Genomic DNA, 15,072 nt, shown 5'->3' with positions numbered 1-15,072 from the left:
TTCATGCCTGCATGGGGCCCATCTCTGTCTTTGTCCTTCCTGCTTGAGCTTTTTTTCAGGACTTGCTGCCCCATGATGACACTGCCCAGCACCATACGCCTGTTCCTGTGGCATTGCTGATGCTCACCTCTTCTCTTGTTTATGCAAGGAGTCGGGCCTGCCCCTGGCCAGGGGCTACCCTTCTGCTGTCTCCATGCTCCCTTGGAACTGAAATAAAATCTCTGTTGCACCACATTTTCGACCCCATTTTTTGCATGTTCCTACCTCCATTCACTTCTTGCTGTGAGGCCAGGGAGCTGCCACCGGAGCATTTTCAGGGGCCCTGCAGGCGTTCCCTCAACTCCTCCAAATGCCCTGCACAGCACGGCCATTATAAGACGGTCAGCACAGCCTCCCTAAGGGCATAGGCCTGGTTAGAGCCAAGTGGAAGGCCACGGGACAGAGAAAGGAGGCGGACGTCCTCCAACCAGCCTTTCCTCCAGCCCCTCGGGTTTCCCTCCTCTTCCTCCCACATCTCCATGGAGCACTTGCACGCCTTTCCCCACCACTGGGCCAGAAGCTCTTCCCTGTATACACAGCTTGCCTGCTTGTAGCTGGTGGACACAGCTCTGCCCGGGTAGGACAGCAGTGCTCCACACAGCCCCATACTGCAGACATGCTGCCAGGCCATGGCTGCCCTTCCTCACACACCAGCACACCAAGCGACCTGCACGGCCAGGCCCCCAGAACACCTGGCCACAACAGCTGTGAGGAAGCACGACTGCTGCCTCCCACCACTCTGCCCTCACCCAGCATGCAGGGGATGCTATGTGAGGCAGCACCCAGTGGTTGGCTGGGGGTCCTAGCACTGGAGCCTGGGGAGTGGTGTGGATGGGCAGAAATGGAAAAGAGGTCCTCAAGCACAAGAGGAGACACACAAACTTCTGCGCAGGTGGTGGAGGAAAGCTGTGGCTGCTCGGACAGTTTGCTGCTGTTTTCCCCTTCCCCTGTCTTGACAATTACGGGTGATGCATGTTTTCTTGAGCCCCCAGCAGCGACCAATGTGCTGCCCCACTGCTCTTCTTGATTTCCCTAGCAGGAACCGTCTCCAAGAAAGACCACTGTGCAGAGCCAGGATCACACAATCACGAGATGTTTGGGAAAGGAAGGGACATGAGGAGGGTACAGACACCCACCTCCTACTCAAGGCCTTTGTGCCCCCTGGCTCTGGATGGCTGCAATGTGTACATGATGTGAGGGGAACCTTGGGCAGACTTGGCTGTGTCTCCTTCACCCCTTCCCAGTGCCACCAGTTGCAGCTGGGCACATGAGCACAGTCAGCAGGTGGCAGGAGCCCTGACCATGCAGTGGCCGTCTCTCTGTCTCCCCAGACCTCCACGGGTGACCATAGAAAAGGCAATATAAAGAGGTCAAACATGCTGTGGTGGCTGTGCAAGACGTCTGTTTCTCTGTCGTGTTCTCAAAGAACATTGAGATTGAAAACATTGAGAACATTGCCATTCTTCCCGCTGAGAGAAGGGAGGAGGTTCAGGGGGCTGTCCTCTACAAGACCCACTGGGGACTCTGATCTTCAGTCGTAATGCCCTGCCCCAGCGGCCCAAAGGCCCCATTAGCAAAGCCAGGAGTGCAGCCAGCGGCCCAACTGCCCCGGCTCTGAGGTTTGGGGGAAGTCTGGAAGAAGAAGGATGAAGAAATACCATGGGTCGAGAATGTGGTGCAATAGAGCTTTTATTGCAAGTCCAGGGGAGCAGGAAGATGGCAGAAAGGCAGCCCCTGTCCAGGAGCATCCACCAACTCCTTGGAAAAAGCACAGAGGATGGAACCAGAAATGACACCACAGGAACAGGAGGAAGGTGCTGGGTTGCGTATCACGGGGCAGCAAGTCCTGAAGAGAATCTCAAGCGGGGCAGGTAAAAGTCAGAGTTGCGCCCCATGCAGGCACGAGGCCCCCAAGCTCTGGAGGCCAGTGATGATGAAGGGGTGCCCTTCCTGCTGGTGTCATGGCGGGACATACCAGGGCAGCTCTGGAGCTCTCCTTTGTCAGAGGTTGGAGCCAGAGGTGGGCTTAGCAGGGCCCGCAGTTGCCACTGAGGTACCTGTGGCCCCGACGCCAGCCGCCATATCCGCAGCTGCCAAATGCTCCATAGCCCCCATAGCCTCCAAGGCCTCCATAGCCACCAAGGCCTCCGTAACCCCCAAGGCCTCCATAGCCCAAAAGGCCGCCATAGCCCCCAAGGCCTCCATAGCCCCCAAAGCCACCACGGCCTCCAAAAGTGCCGCCGAAGCCCCCTGCCACACCCGGGACTCCTGCCGAGCCGACCACGGCATGCTGCGGGAAGGAGCTGAGGATGGGCCCGGGCAAGGTGAGCACCGTGGCCGGGGGCTGGATCACCACGGTGGAGTCGGGGCACTGCTGCACGCAGGGCTCGTTGAAGCTGTCAGCCACTGGGGCCGGGGCAGCCACCCCGCACACAGGAGCACACAGGCTGGAGCAGGACATCTTCCACGCAGGCAAGGAGTACTGCAAAGTGCAGGCAGAGTTAGGCAAGGATCTGGGGAGAGGCTGTACTGACGGAGGCAGGGAGAGAGCCGCGAGAAGCCTCCAAGAGCACGACTTACCAGGTGATCTGTTTAGAGACAAGTGGAGGAAGCAGGATAGAGGGCTGCGAAGCCCTCAGCCCTTTTATACCTGTCCCAGACAGCCTGTAACATCAGGCAGGGGGCGGTGGTGGAAGCCTCAGATATTCATGCAATAAAGCCAGCACAAATCATGACACACTTGGAGACGTGGAGCAATTATATCCCTCCCCATCAGGGACACTGTGGCTCAAACTTGCCCTGGGGAGCAGGGAGGTGATGGGAGTGACAAACCGTGCCATTCAACTACATCAAAGGCCAGACACTGCTGAAGCTGACCTGAAACACCAATAAACCCTGATTTTTCCCTAATCCCAAACGTTCTCTATGTGGAAGAGTCACAGGCAATTGGCGGAAGATGTGCTTTGCAACCCTGTGCACAGCCAGCATGCCTGCCATTACCTCCCTTTTATGGGCTGGTAAACAGAGGTGGTGGAAGTTTGGGTAAAGGGATGAAGCCATCCCAACCACTTGCAAAAGCTCCCAAACATTCACCATCACCCTGTACAGGCAAGGACTGCAAGGCACTCAGGTGGGAGTTTAGGAGCATCCCTAACCATTGCCCTTTTCCCTGCCCCATGGGACATGTGCTACTCCTTGCTCTCCAATTCACCTGAAGGCCAAGCAAAGAGCTGTGGCTGTGTTGGCATTGTGGGTGAAGCCCAATCCGCCTGGGGGATTAGGAATTCATTCGGGTTTATTGGTGCCGTGAGGTCAGCTTCAGTAGCAGCTGGCCTTTCAAGACGTTATGTGTCACAGCTTGTTCCTCCCATCACATCCCTGTTCCCCTGTGCATGTTTGAGCCTCAGTGTCCCTGAAGGGGAAGGAATATAATTGCTCCACGTCTCCACGTGTGTCATGAAGGGTTTCAGTTTTATTGCATGAATATCTGGGGCTTCCAACTCTGTTCAATGCCGCAGGCTGTCTGAGACAGATATAAAAGGGCTGAGGGCTTTGCAGCCCTCTATCCTGCTCCCTCCACTTGTCTCTAAACAGATCACCTGGGTAAGTCGTACTCTTGGAGGTTTCTCGGGGCTCTCTCCCTACCTCCATCAGTTCAGCCTCTCCCCAGATCCTTGCCTAATTCTGCCTGCCCTTTGCAGTACTCCTTGCCTGCTTGGAAGATGTCCTGCTCCAGCCTGTGTGCCCCTGTGTGTGGGGTGGCCGCCCCGGCCCCAGTGGCTGACAGTGTCAATGAGCCCTGCGTGCGGCAGTGCCCCGACTCCACCGTGGTGATCCAGCCCCCGGCCACGGTGCTCACCTTGCCCGGGCCCATCCTCAGCTCCTTCCCGCAGCATGCCGTGGTCGGCTCGGCCGGAGTCCCGGGTGTTGCAGGGGGCTTCGGCGGCACTTTTGGAGGCCGTGGTGGCTTTGGGGGCTATGGAGGCCTTGGGGGCTATGGCGGCCTTTTGGGCTATGGAGGCCTTGGTGGTTATGGAGGCCTTGGTGGCTATGGAGGCCTTGGAGGCTATGGGGGCTATGGAGCCTTTGGGAGCTGTGGATACGGAGGCTGGCGCCGGGGCCTCAGGTACCTCAGTGGCAGCTGTGGGCCCTGCTAAGCCCACCACTGGCTCCAGCCCCTGACGAAGGAGAGCTCCAGAGCTGCCCCGGAATGTCATAACATGACACCATCAGGAAGGCTCCCCTTTATCATCGCTGGTCTCCAGAGCATGGAGGCCTAATGCCTGCATGGGGCCCACCTCTGTCCTTCTCCTCCCTGCTTGAGCTTCTCTACAGGACTTGCTGCCCCATGACGATGCAGCCAAGCAACGGACGCCTCCTGTGGCATTGCGGCTGCTCACCAATGCTCTGCCTTCTGCAAGGAGTCAGGGGCTGCCTTTCTGCCATCTCCCTGCTCCCCTGGACCTGAAATAAAAACTCTGTTGCACCTCATTCTGGACCCTGTCTTTTCTGTGACCCTTCCTCCGTTTGCTTCTTGCTGTAAGGCTAGGGAGCTGCCACCGCGGAGTCCTCAGGGGCCCCGTATGCACTCCCTCACCTCCTCCAAAAGCCCTGCGCAGCACGGCCATTACAAGAGGGTTGCCACAGCCTCCCCAAGGGCAAAGGCCTGGTTAGAGTCAGCTGGGAGGCCACGGGACAGAGGAAGGAGGCGCAGATCCACCCACCAGCCTTTCCTCCAGCCCCTCGGGTTTCCCTCCTCTTCCTCCCACATCTCCATGGAGCACTTGCATGCCTTTCCCCATCCCTGGGCCAGAAGCTCTCCCCTGATGAAGGAGGGCTCTAGAGCTTCCATGGAACATCCCTACCTGATGTTGCCAGGAAGGGCTCCTCTTCAGCATCCCTGGGCTTCAGAGCCTGGAGGTTTCATGCCTGCATGGGGCCCATCTCTGTCTTTGTCCTTCCTGCTTGAGCTTTTTTTCAGGACTTGCTGCCCCATGATGACACTGCCCAGCACCATACGCCTGTTCCTGTGGCATTGCTGATGCTCACCTCTTCTCTTGTTTATGCAAGGAGTCGGGCCTGCCCCTGGCCAGGGGCTACCCTTCTGCTGTCTCCATGCTCCCTTGGAACTGAAATAAAATCTCTGTTGCACCACATTTTCGACCCCATTTTTTGCATGTTCCTACCTCCATTCACTTCTTGCTGTGAGGCCAGGGAGCTGCCACCGGAGCATTTTCAGGGGCCCTGCAGGCGTTCCCTCAACTCCTCCAAATGCCCTGCACAGCACGGCCATTATAAGACGGTCAGCACAGCCTCCCTAAGGGCATAGGCCTGGTTAGAGCCAAGTGGAAGGCCACGGGACAGAGAAAGGAGGCGGACGTCCTCCAACCAGCCTTTCCTCCAGCCCCTCGGGTTTCCCTCCTCTTCCTCCCACATCTCCATGGAGCACTTGCACGCCTTTCCCCACCACTGGGCCAGAAGCTCTTCCCTGTATACACAGCTTGCCTGCTTGTAGCTGGTGGACACAGCTCTGCCCGGGTAGGACAGCAGTGCTCCACACAGCCCCATACTGCAGACATGCTGCCAGGCCATGGCTGCCCTTCCTCACACACCAGCACACCAAGCGACCTGCACGGCCAGGCCCCCAGAACACCTGGCCACAACAGCTGTGAGGAAGCACGACTGCTGCCTCCCACCACTCTGCCCTCACCCAGCATGCAGGGGATGCTATGTGAGGCAGCACCCAGTGGTTGGCTGGGGGTCCTAGCACTGGAGCCTGGGGAGTGGTGTGGATGGGCAGAAATGGAAAAGAGGTCCTCAAGCACAAGAGGAGACACACAAACTTCTGCGCAGGTGGTGGAGGAAAGCTGTGGCTGCTCGGACAGTTTGCTGCTGTTTTCCCCTTCCCCTGTCTTGACAATTACGGGTGATGCATGTTTTCTTGAGCCCCCAGCAGCGACCAATGTGCTGCCCCACTGCTCTTCTTGATTTCCCTAGCAGGAACCGTCTCCAAGAAAGACCACTGTGCAGAGCCAGGATCACACAATCACGAGATGTTTGGGAAAGGAAGGGACATGAGGAGGGTACAGACACCCACCTCCTACTCAAGGCCTTTGTGCCCCCTGGCTCTGGATGGCTGCAATGTGTACATGATGTGAGGGGAACCTTGGGCAGACTTGGCTGTGTCTCCTTCACCCCTTCCCAGTGCCACCAGTTGCAGCTGGGCACATGAGCACAGTCAGCAGGTGGCAGGAGCCCTGACCATGCAGTGGCCGTCTCTCTGTCTCCCCAGACCTCCACGGGTGACCATAGAAAAGGCAATATAAAGAGGTCAAACATGCTGTGGTGGCTGTGCAAGACGTCTGTTTCTCTGTCGTGTTCTCAAAGAACATTGAGATTGAAAACATTGAGAACATTGCCATTCTTCCCGCTGAGAGAAGGGAGGAGGTTCAGGGGGCTGTCCTCTACAAGACCCACTGGGGACTCTGATCTTCAGTCGTAATGCCCTGCCCCAGCGGCCCAAAGGCCCCATTAGCAAAGCCAGGAGTGCAGCCAGCGGCCCAACTGCCCCGGCTCTGAGGTTTGGGGGAAGTCTGGAAGAAGAAGGATGAAGAAATACCATGGGTCGAGAATGTGGTGCAATAGAGCTTTTATTGCAAGTCCAGGGGAGCAGGAAGATGGCAGAAAGGCAGCCCCTGTCCAGGAGCATCCACGAACTCCTTGGAAAAAGCACAGAGAATGGAACCAGAAATGACGCCACAGGAACAGGAGGAAGGTGCTGGGTTGCGTATCACGGGGCAGCAAGTCCTAAAGACAATCTCTAGCGGGGCAGGTAAAAGTCAGAGTTGCGCCCCATGAAGGCATAGGGCCCCCAAGCTCTGGAGGCCAGTGATGATGAAGGGGTGCCCTTCCTGCTGGTGTCATGGCGGGACATACCAGGGCAGCACTGGAGCTCTCCTTTGTCAGAGGTTGGAGCCAGAGGTGGGCTTAGCAGGGCCCGCAGTTGCCACTGAGGTACCTGAGGCCCCGGCGCCAGCCGCCATATCCGCAGCTCCCAAAGGCTCCATAGCCCCCATAACCCCCAAGGCCTCCATAGCCCCCAAGGCCTCCATAACCACCAAGGCCTCCATAGCCCAAAAGGCCGCCATAGCCCCCAAGGCCTCCATAGCCCCCAAAGCCACCACGGCCTCCAAAAGTGCCGCCGAAGCCCCCTGCCACACCCGGGACTCCGGCCGAGCCGACCACGGCATGCTGTGGGAAGGAGCTGAGGATGGGCCCGGGCAAGGTGAGCACCGTGGCCGGGGGCTGGATCACCACGGTGGAGTCGGGGCACTGCCGCACGCAGGGCTCGTTGGCGCTGTCAGCCACTGGGGCCGGGGCGGCCACCCCACACACAGGGGCACACAGGCTGGAGCAGGACATCTTCCACGCGGGCAAGGAGTACTGCAAAGTGCAGGCAGAGTTAGGCAAGGATCTGGGGAGAGGCTGTACTGATGGAGGCAGGGAGAGAGCCGCGAGAAGCCTCCAAGAGCACGACTTACCAGGTGATCTGTTTAGAGACAAGTGGAGGAAGCAGGATAGAGGGCTGCGAAGCCCTCAGCCCTTTTATACCTGTCCCAGACAGCCTGCAACATCAGGCAGGGGGCGGTGGTGGAAGCCTCAGATATTCATGCAATAAAGCCAGCACAAATCATGACACACTTGGCGATGTGGAGCAATTATATCCCTCCCCATCAGGGACACTGTGGCTCAAACTTGCCCTGGGGAGCAGGGAGGTGATGGGAGTGACAAACCGTGCCATTCAACTACATCAAAGGCCAGACACTGCTGAAGCTGACCTGAAACACCAATAAACCCTGATTTTTCCCTAATCCCAAACGTTCTCTATGTGGAAGAGTCACAGGCAATTGGCGGAAGATGTGCTTTGCAACCCTGTGCACAGCCAGCACGCCTGCCATTACCTCCCTTTTATGGGCTGGTAAACAGAGGTGGTGGAAGTTTGGGTAAAGGGATGAAGCCATCCCAACCACTTGCAAAAGCTCCCAAACATTCACCATCACCCTGTACAGGCAAGGACTGCAAGGCACTCAGGTGGGAGTTTAGGAGCATCCCTAACCATTGCCCTTTTCCCTGCCCCATGGGACATGTGCTACTCCTTGCTCTCCAATTCACCCAAAGGCCAAGCAAAGAGCTGTGGCTGTGTTGGCATTGTGGGTGAAGCCCATTCCACCTGGGGGATTAGGAATTCATTGGGGTTTATTGGTGCCGTGAGGTCAGCTTCAGTAGCAGCTGGCCTTTCAAGACGTTATGTGTCACAGCTTGTTCCTCCCATCACATCCCTGTTCTCCTGTGCATGTTTGAGCCTCAGTGTCCTCAATGGGGAGGGATATAATTGCTCCACGTCTCCATGTGTGTCATGAAGGGTTTCAGTTTTATTGCATGAATATCTGGGGCTTCCAACTCTGTTCAACGCCGCAGGCTGTCTGAGACAGATATAAAAGGGCTGAGGGCTTTGCAGCCCTCTATTCTGCTTCCTCCACTTGTCTCTAAACAGGTCACCTGGGTAAGTCGTGCTCTTGGAGGTTTCTCGGGGCTCTCTCCCTACCTCCATCAGTTCAGCCTCTCCCCAGATCCTTGCCTAATTCTGCCTGCCCTTTGCAGTACTCCTTGCCTGCGTGGAAGATGTCCTGCTCCAGCCTGTGTGCCCCTGTGTGTGGGGTGGCCGCCCCGGCCCCAGTGGCTGACAGTGCCAATGAGCCCTGCGTGCGGCAGTGCCCCGACTCCACCGTGGTGATCCAGCCCCCGGCCACGGTGCTCACCTTGCCCGGGCCCATCCTCAGCTCCTTCCCGCAGCATGCCGTGGTCGGCTCGGCAGGAGTCCCGGGTGTTGCAGGGGGCTTCGGCGGCACTTTTGGAGGCCGTGGTGGCTTTGGGGGCTATGGAGGCCTTGGGGGCTATGGCGGCCTTTTGGGCTATGGAGGCCTTGGTGGTTATGGAGGCCTTGGGGGCTATGGAGGCCTTGGAGGCTATGGGGGCTATGGAGCCTTTGGGAGCTGTGGATACGGAGGCTGGCGCCGGGGCCTCAGGTACCTCAGTGGCAGCTGTGGGCCCTGCTAAGCCCACCACTGGCTCCAGCCCCTGACGAAGGAGAGCTCCAGAGCTGCCCCGGAATGTCATAACATGACACCATCAGGAAGGCTCCCCTTTATCATCGCTGGTCTCCAGAGCATGGAGGCCTAATGCCTGCATGGGGCCCACCTCTGTCCTTCTCCTCCCTGCTTGAGCTTCTCTACAGGACTTGCTGCCCCATGACGATGCAGCCAAGCAACGGACGCCTCCTGTGGCATTGCGGCTGCTCACCAACGCTCTGCCTTCTGCAAGGAGTCAGGGGCTGCCTTTCTGCCATCTCCCTGCTCCCCTGGACCTGAAATAAAAACTCTGTTGCACCTCATTCTGGACCCTGTCTTTTCTGTGACCCTTCCTCCGTTTGCTTCTTGCTGTACGCTGGGGAGCTGCCACCGCGGAGTCCTCAGGGGCCCCGTATGCACTCCCTCACCTCCTCCAAAAGCCCTGCGCAGCACGGCCATTACAAGAGGGTTGCCACAGCCTCCCCAAGGGCAAAGGCCTGGTTAGAGTCAGCTGGGAGGCCACGGGACAGAGGAAGGAGGCGCAGATCCACCCACCAGCCTTTCCTCCAGCCCCTCGGGTTTCCCTCCTCTTCCTCCCACATCTCCATGGAGCACTTGCATGCCTTTCCCCATCCCTGGGCCAGAAGCTCTCCCCTGATGAAGGAGGGCTCTAGAGCTTCCATGGAACATCCCTACCTGATGTTGCCAGGAAGGGCTCCTCTTCAGCATCCCTGGGCTTCAGAGCCTGGAGGTTTCATGCCTGCATGGGGCCCATCTCTGTCTTTGTCCTTCCTGCTTGAGCTTTTTTTCAGGACTTGCTGCCCCATGATGACACTGCCCAGCACCATACGCCTGTTCCTGTGGCATTGCTGATGCTCACCTCTTCTCTTGTTTATGCAAGGAGTCGGGCCTGCCCCTGGCCAGGGGCTACCCTTCTGCTGTCTCCATGCTCCCTTGGAACTGAAATAAAATCTCTGTTGCACCACATTTTCGACCCCATTTTTTGCATGTTCCTACCTCCATTCACTTCTTGCTGTGAGGCCAGGGAGCTGCCACCGGAGCATTTTCAGGGGCCCTGCAGGCGTTCCCTCAACTCCTCCAAATGCCCTGCACAGCACGGCCATTATAAGACGGTCAGCACAGCCTCCCTAAGGGCATAGGCCTGGTTAGAGCCAAGTGGAAGGCCACGGGACAGAGAAAGGAGGCGGACGTCCTCCAACCAGCCTTTCCTCCAGCCCCTCGGGTTTCCCTCCTCTTCCTCCCACATCTCCATGGAGCACTTGCACGCCTTTCCCCACCACTGGGCCAGAAGCTCTTCCCTGTATACACAGCTTGCCTGCTTGTAGCTGGTGGACACAGCTCTGCCCGGGTAGGACAGCAGTGCTCCACACAGCCCCATACTGCAGACATGCTGCCAGGCCATGGCTGCCCTTCCTCACACACCAGCACACCAAGCGACCTGCACGGCCAGGCCCCCAGAACACCTGGCCACAACAGCTGTGAGGAAGCACGACTGCTGCCTCCCACCACTCTGCCCTCACCCAGCATGCAGGGGATGCTATGTGAGGCAGCACCCAGTGGTTGGCTGGGGGTCCTAGCACTGGAGCCTGGGGAGTGGTGTGGATGGGCAGAAATGGAAAAGAGGTCCTCAAGCACAAGAGGAGACACACAAACTTCTGCGCAGGTGGTGGAGGAAAGCTGTGGCTGCTCGGACAGTTTGCTGCTGTTTTCCCCTTCCCCTGTCTTGACAATTACGGGTGATGCATGTTTTCTTGAGCCCCCAGCAGCGACCAATGTGCTGCCCCACTGCTCTTCTTGATTTCCCTAGCAGGAACCGTCTCCAAGAAAGACCACTGTGCAGAGCCAGGATCACACAATCACGAGATGTTTGGGAAAGGAAGGGACATGAGGAGGGTACAGACACCCACCTCCTACTCAAGGCCTTTGTGCCCCCTGGCTCTGGATGGCTGCAATGTGTACATGATGTGAGGGGAACCTTGGGCAGACTTGGCTGTGTCTCCTTCACCCCTTCCCAGTGCCACCAGTTGCAGCTGGGCACATGAGCACAGTCAGCAGGTGGCAGGAGCCCTGACCATGCAGTGGCCGTCTCTCTGTCTCCCCAGACCTCCACGGGTGACCATAGAAAAGGCAATATAAAGAGGTCAAACATGCTGTGGTGGCTGTGCAAGACGTCTGTTTCTCTGTCGTGTTCTCAAAGAACATTGAGATTGAAAACATTGAGAACATTGCCATTCTTCCCGCTGAGAGAAGGGAGGAGGTTCAGGGGGCTGTCCTCTACAAGACCCACTGGGGACTCTGATCTTCAGTCGTAATGCCCTGCCCCAGCGGCCCAAAGGCCCCATTAGCAAAGCCAGGAGTGCAGCCAGCGGCCCAACTGCCCCGGCTCTGAGGTTTGGGGGAAGTCTGGAAGAAGAAGGATGAAGAAATACCATGGGTCGAGAATGTGGTGCAATAGAGCTTTTATTGCAAGTCCAGGGGAGCAGGAAGATGGCAGAAAGGCAGCCCCTGTCCAGGAGCATCCACGAACTCCTTGGAAAAAGCACAGAGAATGGAACCAGAAATGACGCCACAGGAACAGGAGGAAGGTGCTGGGTTGCGTATCACGGGGCAGCAAGTCCTAAAGACAATCTCTAGCGGGGCAGGTAAAAGTCAGAGTTGCGCCCCATGAAGGCATAGGGCCCCCAAGCTCTGGAGGCCAGTGATGATGAAGGGGTGCCCTTCCTGCTGGTGTCATGGCGGGACATACCAGGGCAGCACTGGAGCTCTCCTTTGTCAGAGGTTGGAGCCAGAGGTGGGCTTAGCAGGGCCCGCAGTTGCCACTGAGGTACCTGAGGCCCCGGCGCCAGCCGCCATATCCGCAGCTCCCAAAGGCTCCATAGCCCCCATAACCCCCAAGGCCTCCATAGCCCCCAAGGCCTCCATAACCACCAAGGCCTCCATAGCCCAAAAGGCCGCCATAGCCCCCAAGGCCTCCATAGCCCCCAAAGCCACCACGGCCTCCAAAAGTGCCGCCGAAGCCCCCTGCCACACCCGGGACTCCGGCCGAGCCGACCACGGCATGCTGTGGGAAGGAGCTGAGGATGGGCCCGGGCAAGGTGAGCACCGTGGCCGGGGGCTGGATCACCACGGTGGAGTCGGGGCACTGCCGCACGCAGGGCTCGTTGGCGCTGTCAGCCACTGGGGCCGGGGCGGCCACCCCACACACAAGGGCACACAGGCTGGAGCAGGACATCTTCCACGCGGGCAAGGAGTACTGCAAAGTGCAGGCAGAGTTAGGCAAGGATCTGGGGAGAGGCTGTACTGATGGAGGCAGGGAGAGAGCCGCGAGAAGCCTCCAAGAGCACGACTTACCAGGTGATCTGTTTAGAGACAAGTGGAGGAAGCAGGATAGAGGGCTGCGAAGCCCTCAGCCCTTTTATACCTGTCCCAGACAGCCTGCAACATCAGGCAGGGGGCGGTGGTGGAAGCCTCAGATATTCATGCAATAAAGCCAGCACAAATCATGACACACTTGGCGATGTGGAGCAATTATATCCCTCCCCATCAGGGACACTGTGGCTCAAACTTGCCCTGGGGAGCAGGGAGGTGATGGGAGTGACAAACCGTGCCATTCAACTACATCAAAGGCCAGACACTGCTGAAGCTGACCTGAAACACCAATAAACCCTGATTTTTCCCTAATCCCAAACGTTCTCTATGTGGAAGAGTCACAGGCAATTGGCGGAAGATGTGCTTTGCAACCCTGTGCACAGCCAGCACGCCTGCCATTACCTCCCTTTTATGGGCTGGTAAACAGAGGTGGTGGAAGTTTGGGTAAAGGGATGAAGCCATCCCAACCACTTGCAAAAGCTCCCAAACATTCACCATCACCCTGTACAGGCAAGGACTGCAAGGCACTCAGGTGGGAGTTTAGGAGCATCCCTAACCATTGCCCTTTTCCCTGCCCCATGGGACATGTGCTACTCCTTGCTCTCCAATTCACCCAAAGGCCAAGCAAAGAGCTGTGGCTGTGTTGGCATTGTGGGTGAAGCCCATTCCACCTGGGGGATTAGGAATTCATTGGGGTTTATTGGTGCCGTGAGGTCAGCTTCAGTAGCAGCTGGCCTTTCAAGACGTTATGTGTCACAGCTTGTTCCTCCCATCACATCCCTGTTCTCCTGTGCATGTTTGAGCCTCAGTGTCCTCAATGGGGAGGGATATAATTGCTCCACGTCTCCATGTGTGTCATGAAGGGTTTCAGTTTTATTGCATGAATATCTGGGGCTTCCAACTCTGTTCAACGCCGCAGGCTGTCTGAGACAGATATAAAAGGGCTGAGGGCTTTGCAGCCCTCTATTCTGCTTCCTCCACTTGTCTCTAAACAGGTCACCTGGGTAAGTCGTGCTCTTGGAGGTTTCTCGGGGCTCTCTCCCTACCTCCATCAGTTCAGCCTCTCCCCAGATCCTTGCCTAATTCTGCCTGCCCTTTGCAGTACTCCTTGCCTGCGTGGAAGATGTCCTGCTCCAGCCTGTGTGCCCCTGTGTGTGGGGTGGCCGCCCCGGCCCCAGTGGCTGACAGTGCCAATGAGCCCTGCGTGCGGCAGTGCCCCGACTCCACCGTGGTGATCCAGCCCCCGGCCACGGTGCTCACCTTGCCCGGGCCCATCCTCAGCTCCTTCCCGCAGCATGCCGTGGTCGGCTCGGCAGGAGTCCCGGGTGTTGCAGGGGGCTTCGGCGGCACTTTTGGAGGCCGTGGTGGCTTTGGGGGCTATGGAGGCCTTGGGGGCTATGGCGGCCTTTTGGGCTATGGAGGCCTTGGTGGTTATGGAGGCCTTGGGGGCTATGGAGGCCTTGGAGGCTATGGGGGCTATGGAGCCTTTGGGAGCTGTGGATACGGAGGCTGGCGCCGGGGCCTCAGGTACCTCAGTGGCAGCTGTGGGCCCTGCTAAGCCCACCACTGGCTCCAGCCCCTGACGAAGGAGAGCTCCAGAGCTGCCCCGGAATGTCATAACATGACACCATCAGGAAGGCTCCCCTTTATCATCGCTGGTCTCCAGAGCATGGAGGCCTAATGCCTGCATGGGGCCCACCTCTGTCCTTCTCCTCCCTGCTTGAGCTTCTCTACAGGACTTGCTGCCCCATGACGATGCAGCCAAGCAACGGACGCCTCCTGTGGCATTGCGGCTGCTCACCAACGCTCTGCCTTCTGCAAGGAGTCAGGGGCTGCCTTTCTGCCATCTCCCTGCTCCCCTGGACCTGAAATAAAAACTCTGTTGCACCTCATTCTGGACCCTGTCTTTTCTGTGACCCTTCCTCCGTTTGCTTCTTGCTGTACGCTGGGGAGCTGCCACCGCGGAGTCCTCAGGGGCCCCGTATGCACTCCCTCACCTCCTCCAAAAGCCCTGCGCAGCACGGCCATTACAAGAGGGTTGCCACAGCCTCCCCAAGGGCAAAGGCCTGGTTAGAGTCAGCTGGGAGGCCACGGGACAGAGGAAGGAGGCGCAGATCCACCCACCAGCCTTTCCTCCAGCCCCTCGGGTTTCCCTCCTCTTCCTCCCACATCTCCATGGAGCACTTGCATGCCTTTCCCCATCCCTGGGCCAGAAGCTCTCCCCTGATGAAGGAGGGCTCTAGAGCTTCCATGGAACATCCCTACCTGATGTTGCCAGGAAGGGCTCCTCTTCAGCATCCCTGGGCTTCAGAGCCTGGAGGTTTCATGCCTGCATGGGGCCCATCTCTGTCTTTGTCCTTCCTGCTTGAGCTTTTTTTCAGGACTTGCTGCCCCATGATGACACTGCCCAGCACCATACGCCTGTTCCTGTGGCATTGCTGATGCTCACCTCTTCTCTTGTTTATGCAAGGAGTCGGGCCTGCCCCTGGCCAGGGGCTACCCTTCTGCTGTCTCC

At 57.9% G+C, this 15,072-nt stretch overlaps 5 protein-coding genes across 5 annotated transcripts; 3 read left to right on the top strand and 2 right to left on the bottom strand.

Annotated features, from left to right (window-relative positions):
- Positions 1–1,255: 1,255 nt before the first annotated feature.
- LOC308183539 (uncharacterized protein) lies at positions 1,256–8,368 on the bottom strand. The gene is made up of 3 exons (XM_080569733.1): positions 7,058–8,368; positions 3,899–4,239; positions 1,256–2,673 (listed from the first exon to the last, which is right to left on the bottom strand). Exons 1-3 carry the CDS (start codon positions 7,459–7,461, stop codon positions 2,066–2,068), a joined length of 1,353 nt encoding a protein of 450 aa, XP_080425859.1. The 5' UTR covers positions 7,462–8,368; the 3' UTR covers positions 1,256–2,065.
- On the top strand, positions 3,762–4,756 carry LOC308183598 (uncharacterized protein; the record flags this gene model as incomplete). The annotated part of the gene is made up of 1 exon (XM_080569808.1): positions 3,762–4,756. One exon carries the CDS (start codon positions 3,762–3,764, stop codon positions 4,194–4,196), a length of 435 nt encoding a protein of 144 aa, XP_080425934.1. The 3' UTR covers positions 4,197–4,756.
- Positions 8,369–8,618: 250 nt separating the features above from the next.
- On the top strand, positions 8,619–9,490 carry LOC308183591 (uncharacterized protein). The gene has a single exon (XM_080569802.1). The coding sequence runs from the start codon at positions 8,722–8,724 to the stop codon at positions 9,154–9,156; it is 435 nt and encodes a 144-aa protein (XP_080425928.1). The 5' UTR covers positions 8,619–8,721; the 3' UTR covers positions 9,157–9,490.
- A 2,289-nt stretch (positions 9,491–11,779) lies between these two features.
- LOC308183600 (uncharacterized protein) lies at positions 11,780–12,420 on the bottom strand (the record flags this gene model as incomplete). The annotated part of the gene is made up of 1 exon (XM_080569810.1): positions 11,780–12,420. The coding sequence occupies one exon, from the start codon at positions 12,418–12,420 to the stop codon at positions 11,986–11,988; it is 435 nt and encodes a 144-aa protein (XP_080425936.1). The 3' UTR covers positions 11,780–11,985.
- A 1,157-nt stretch (positions 12,421–13,577) lies between these two features.
- LOC308183592 (uncharacterized protein) lies at positions 13,578–14,449 on the top strand. The gene has a single exon (XM_080569803.1). The coding sequence runs from the start codon at positions 13,681–13,683 to the stop codon at positions 14,113–14,115; it is 435 nt and encodes a 144-aa protein (XP_080425929.1). The 5' UTR covers positions 13,578–13,680; the 3' UTR covers positions 14,116–14,449.
- Positions 14,450–15,072: the final 623 nt, after the last annotated feature.

Source organism: Anser brachyrhynchus (assembly GCF_964034855.1).
Source record: "Anser brachyrhynchus genome assembly, chromosome: 28".
Taxonomy (NCBI): Eukaryota; Metazoa; Chordata; class Aves; order Anseriformes; family Anatidae; genus Anser; species Anser brachyrhynchus.
Note: the sequence above shows the minus strand (reverse complement) of the source record. Positions and strands in the feature narration are given on the sequence as shown.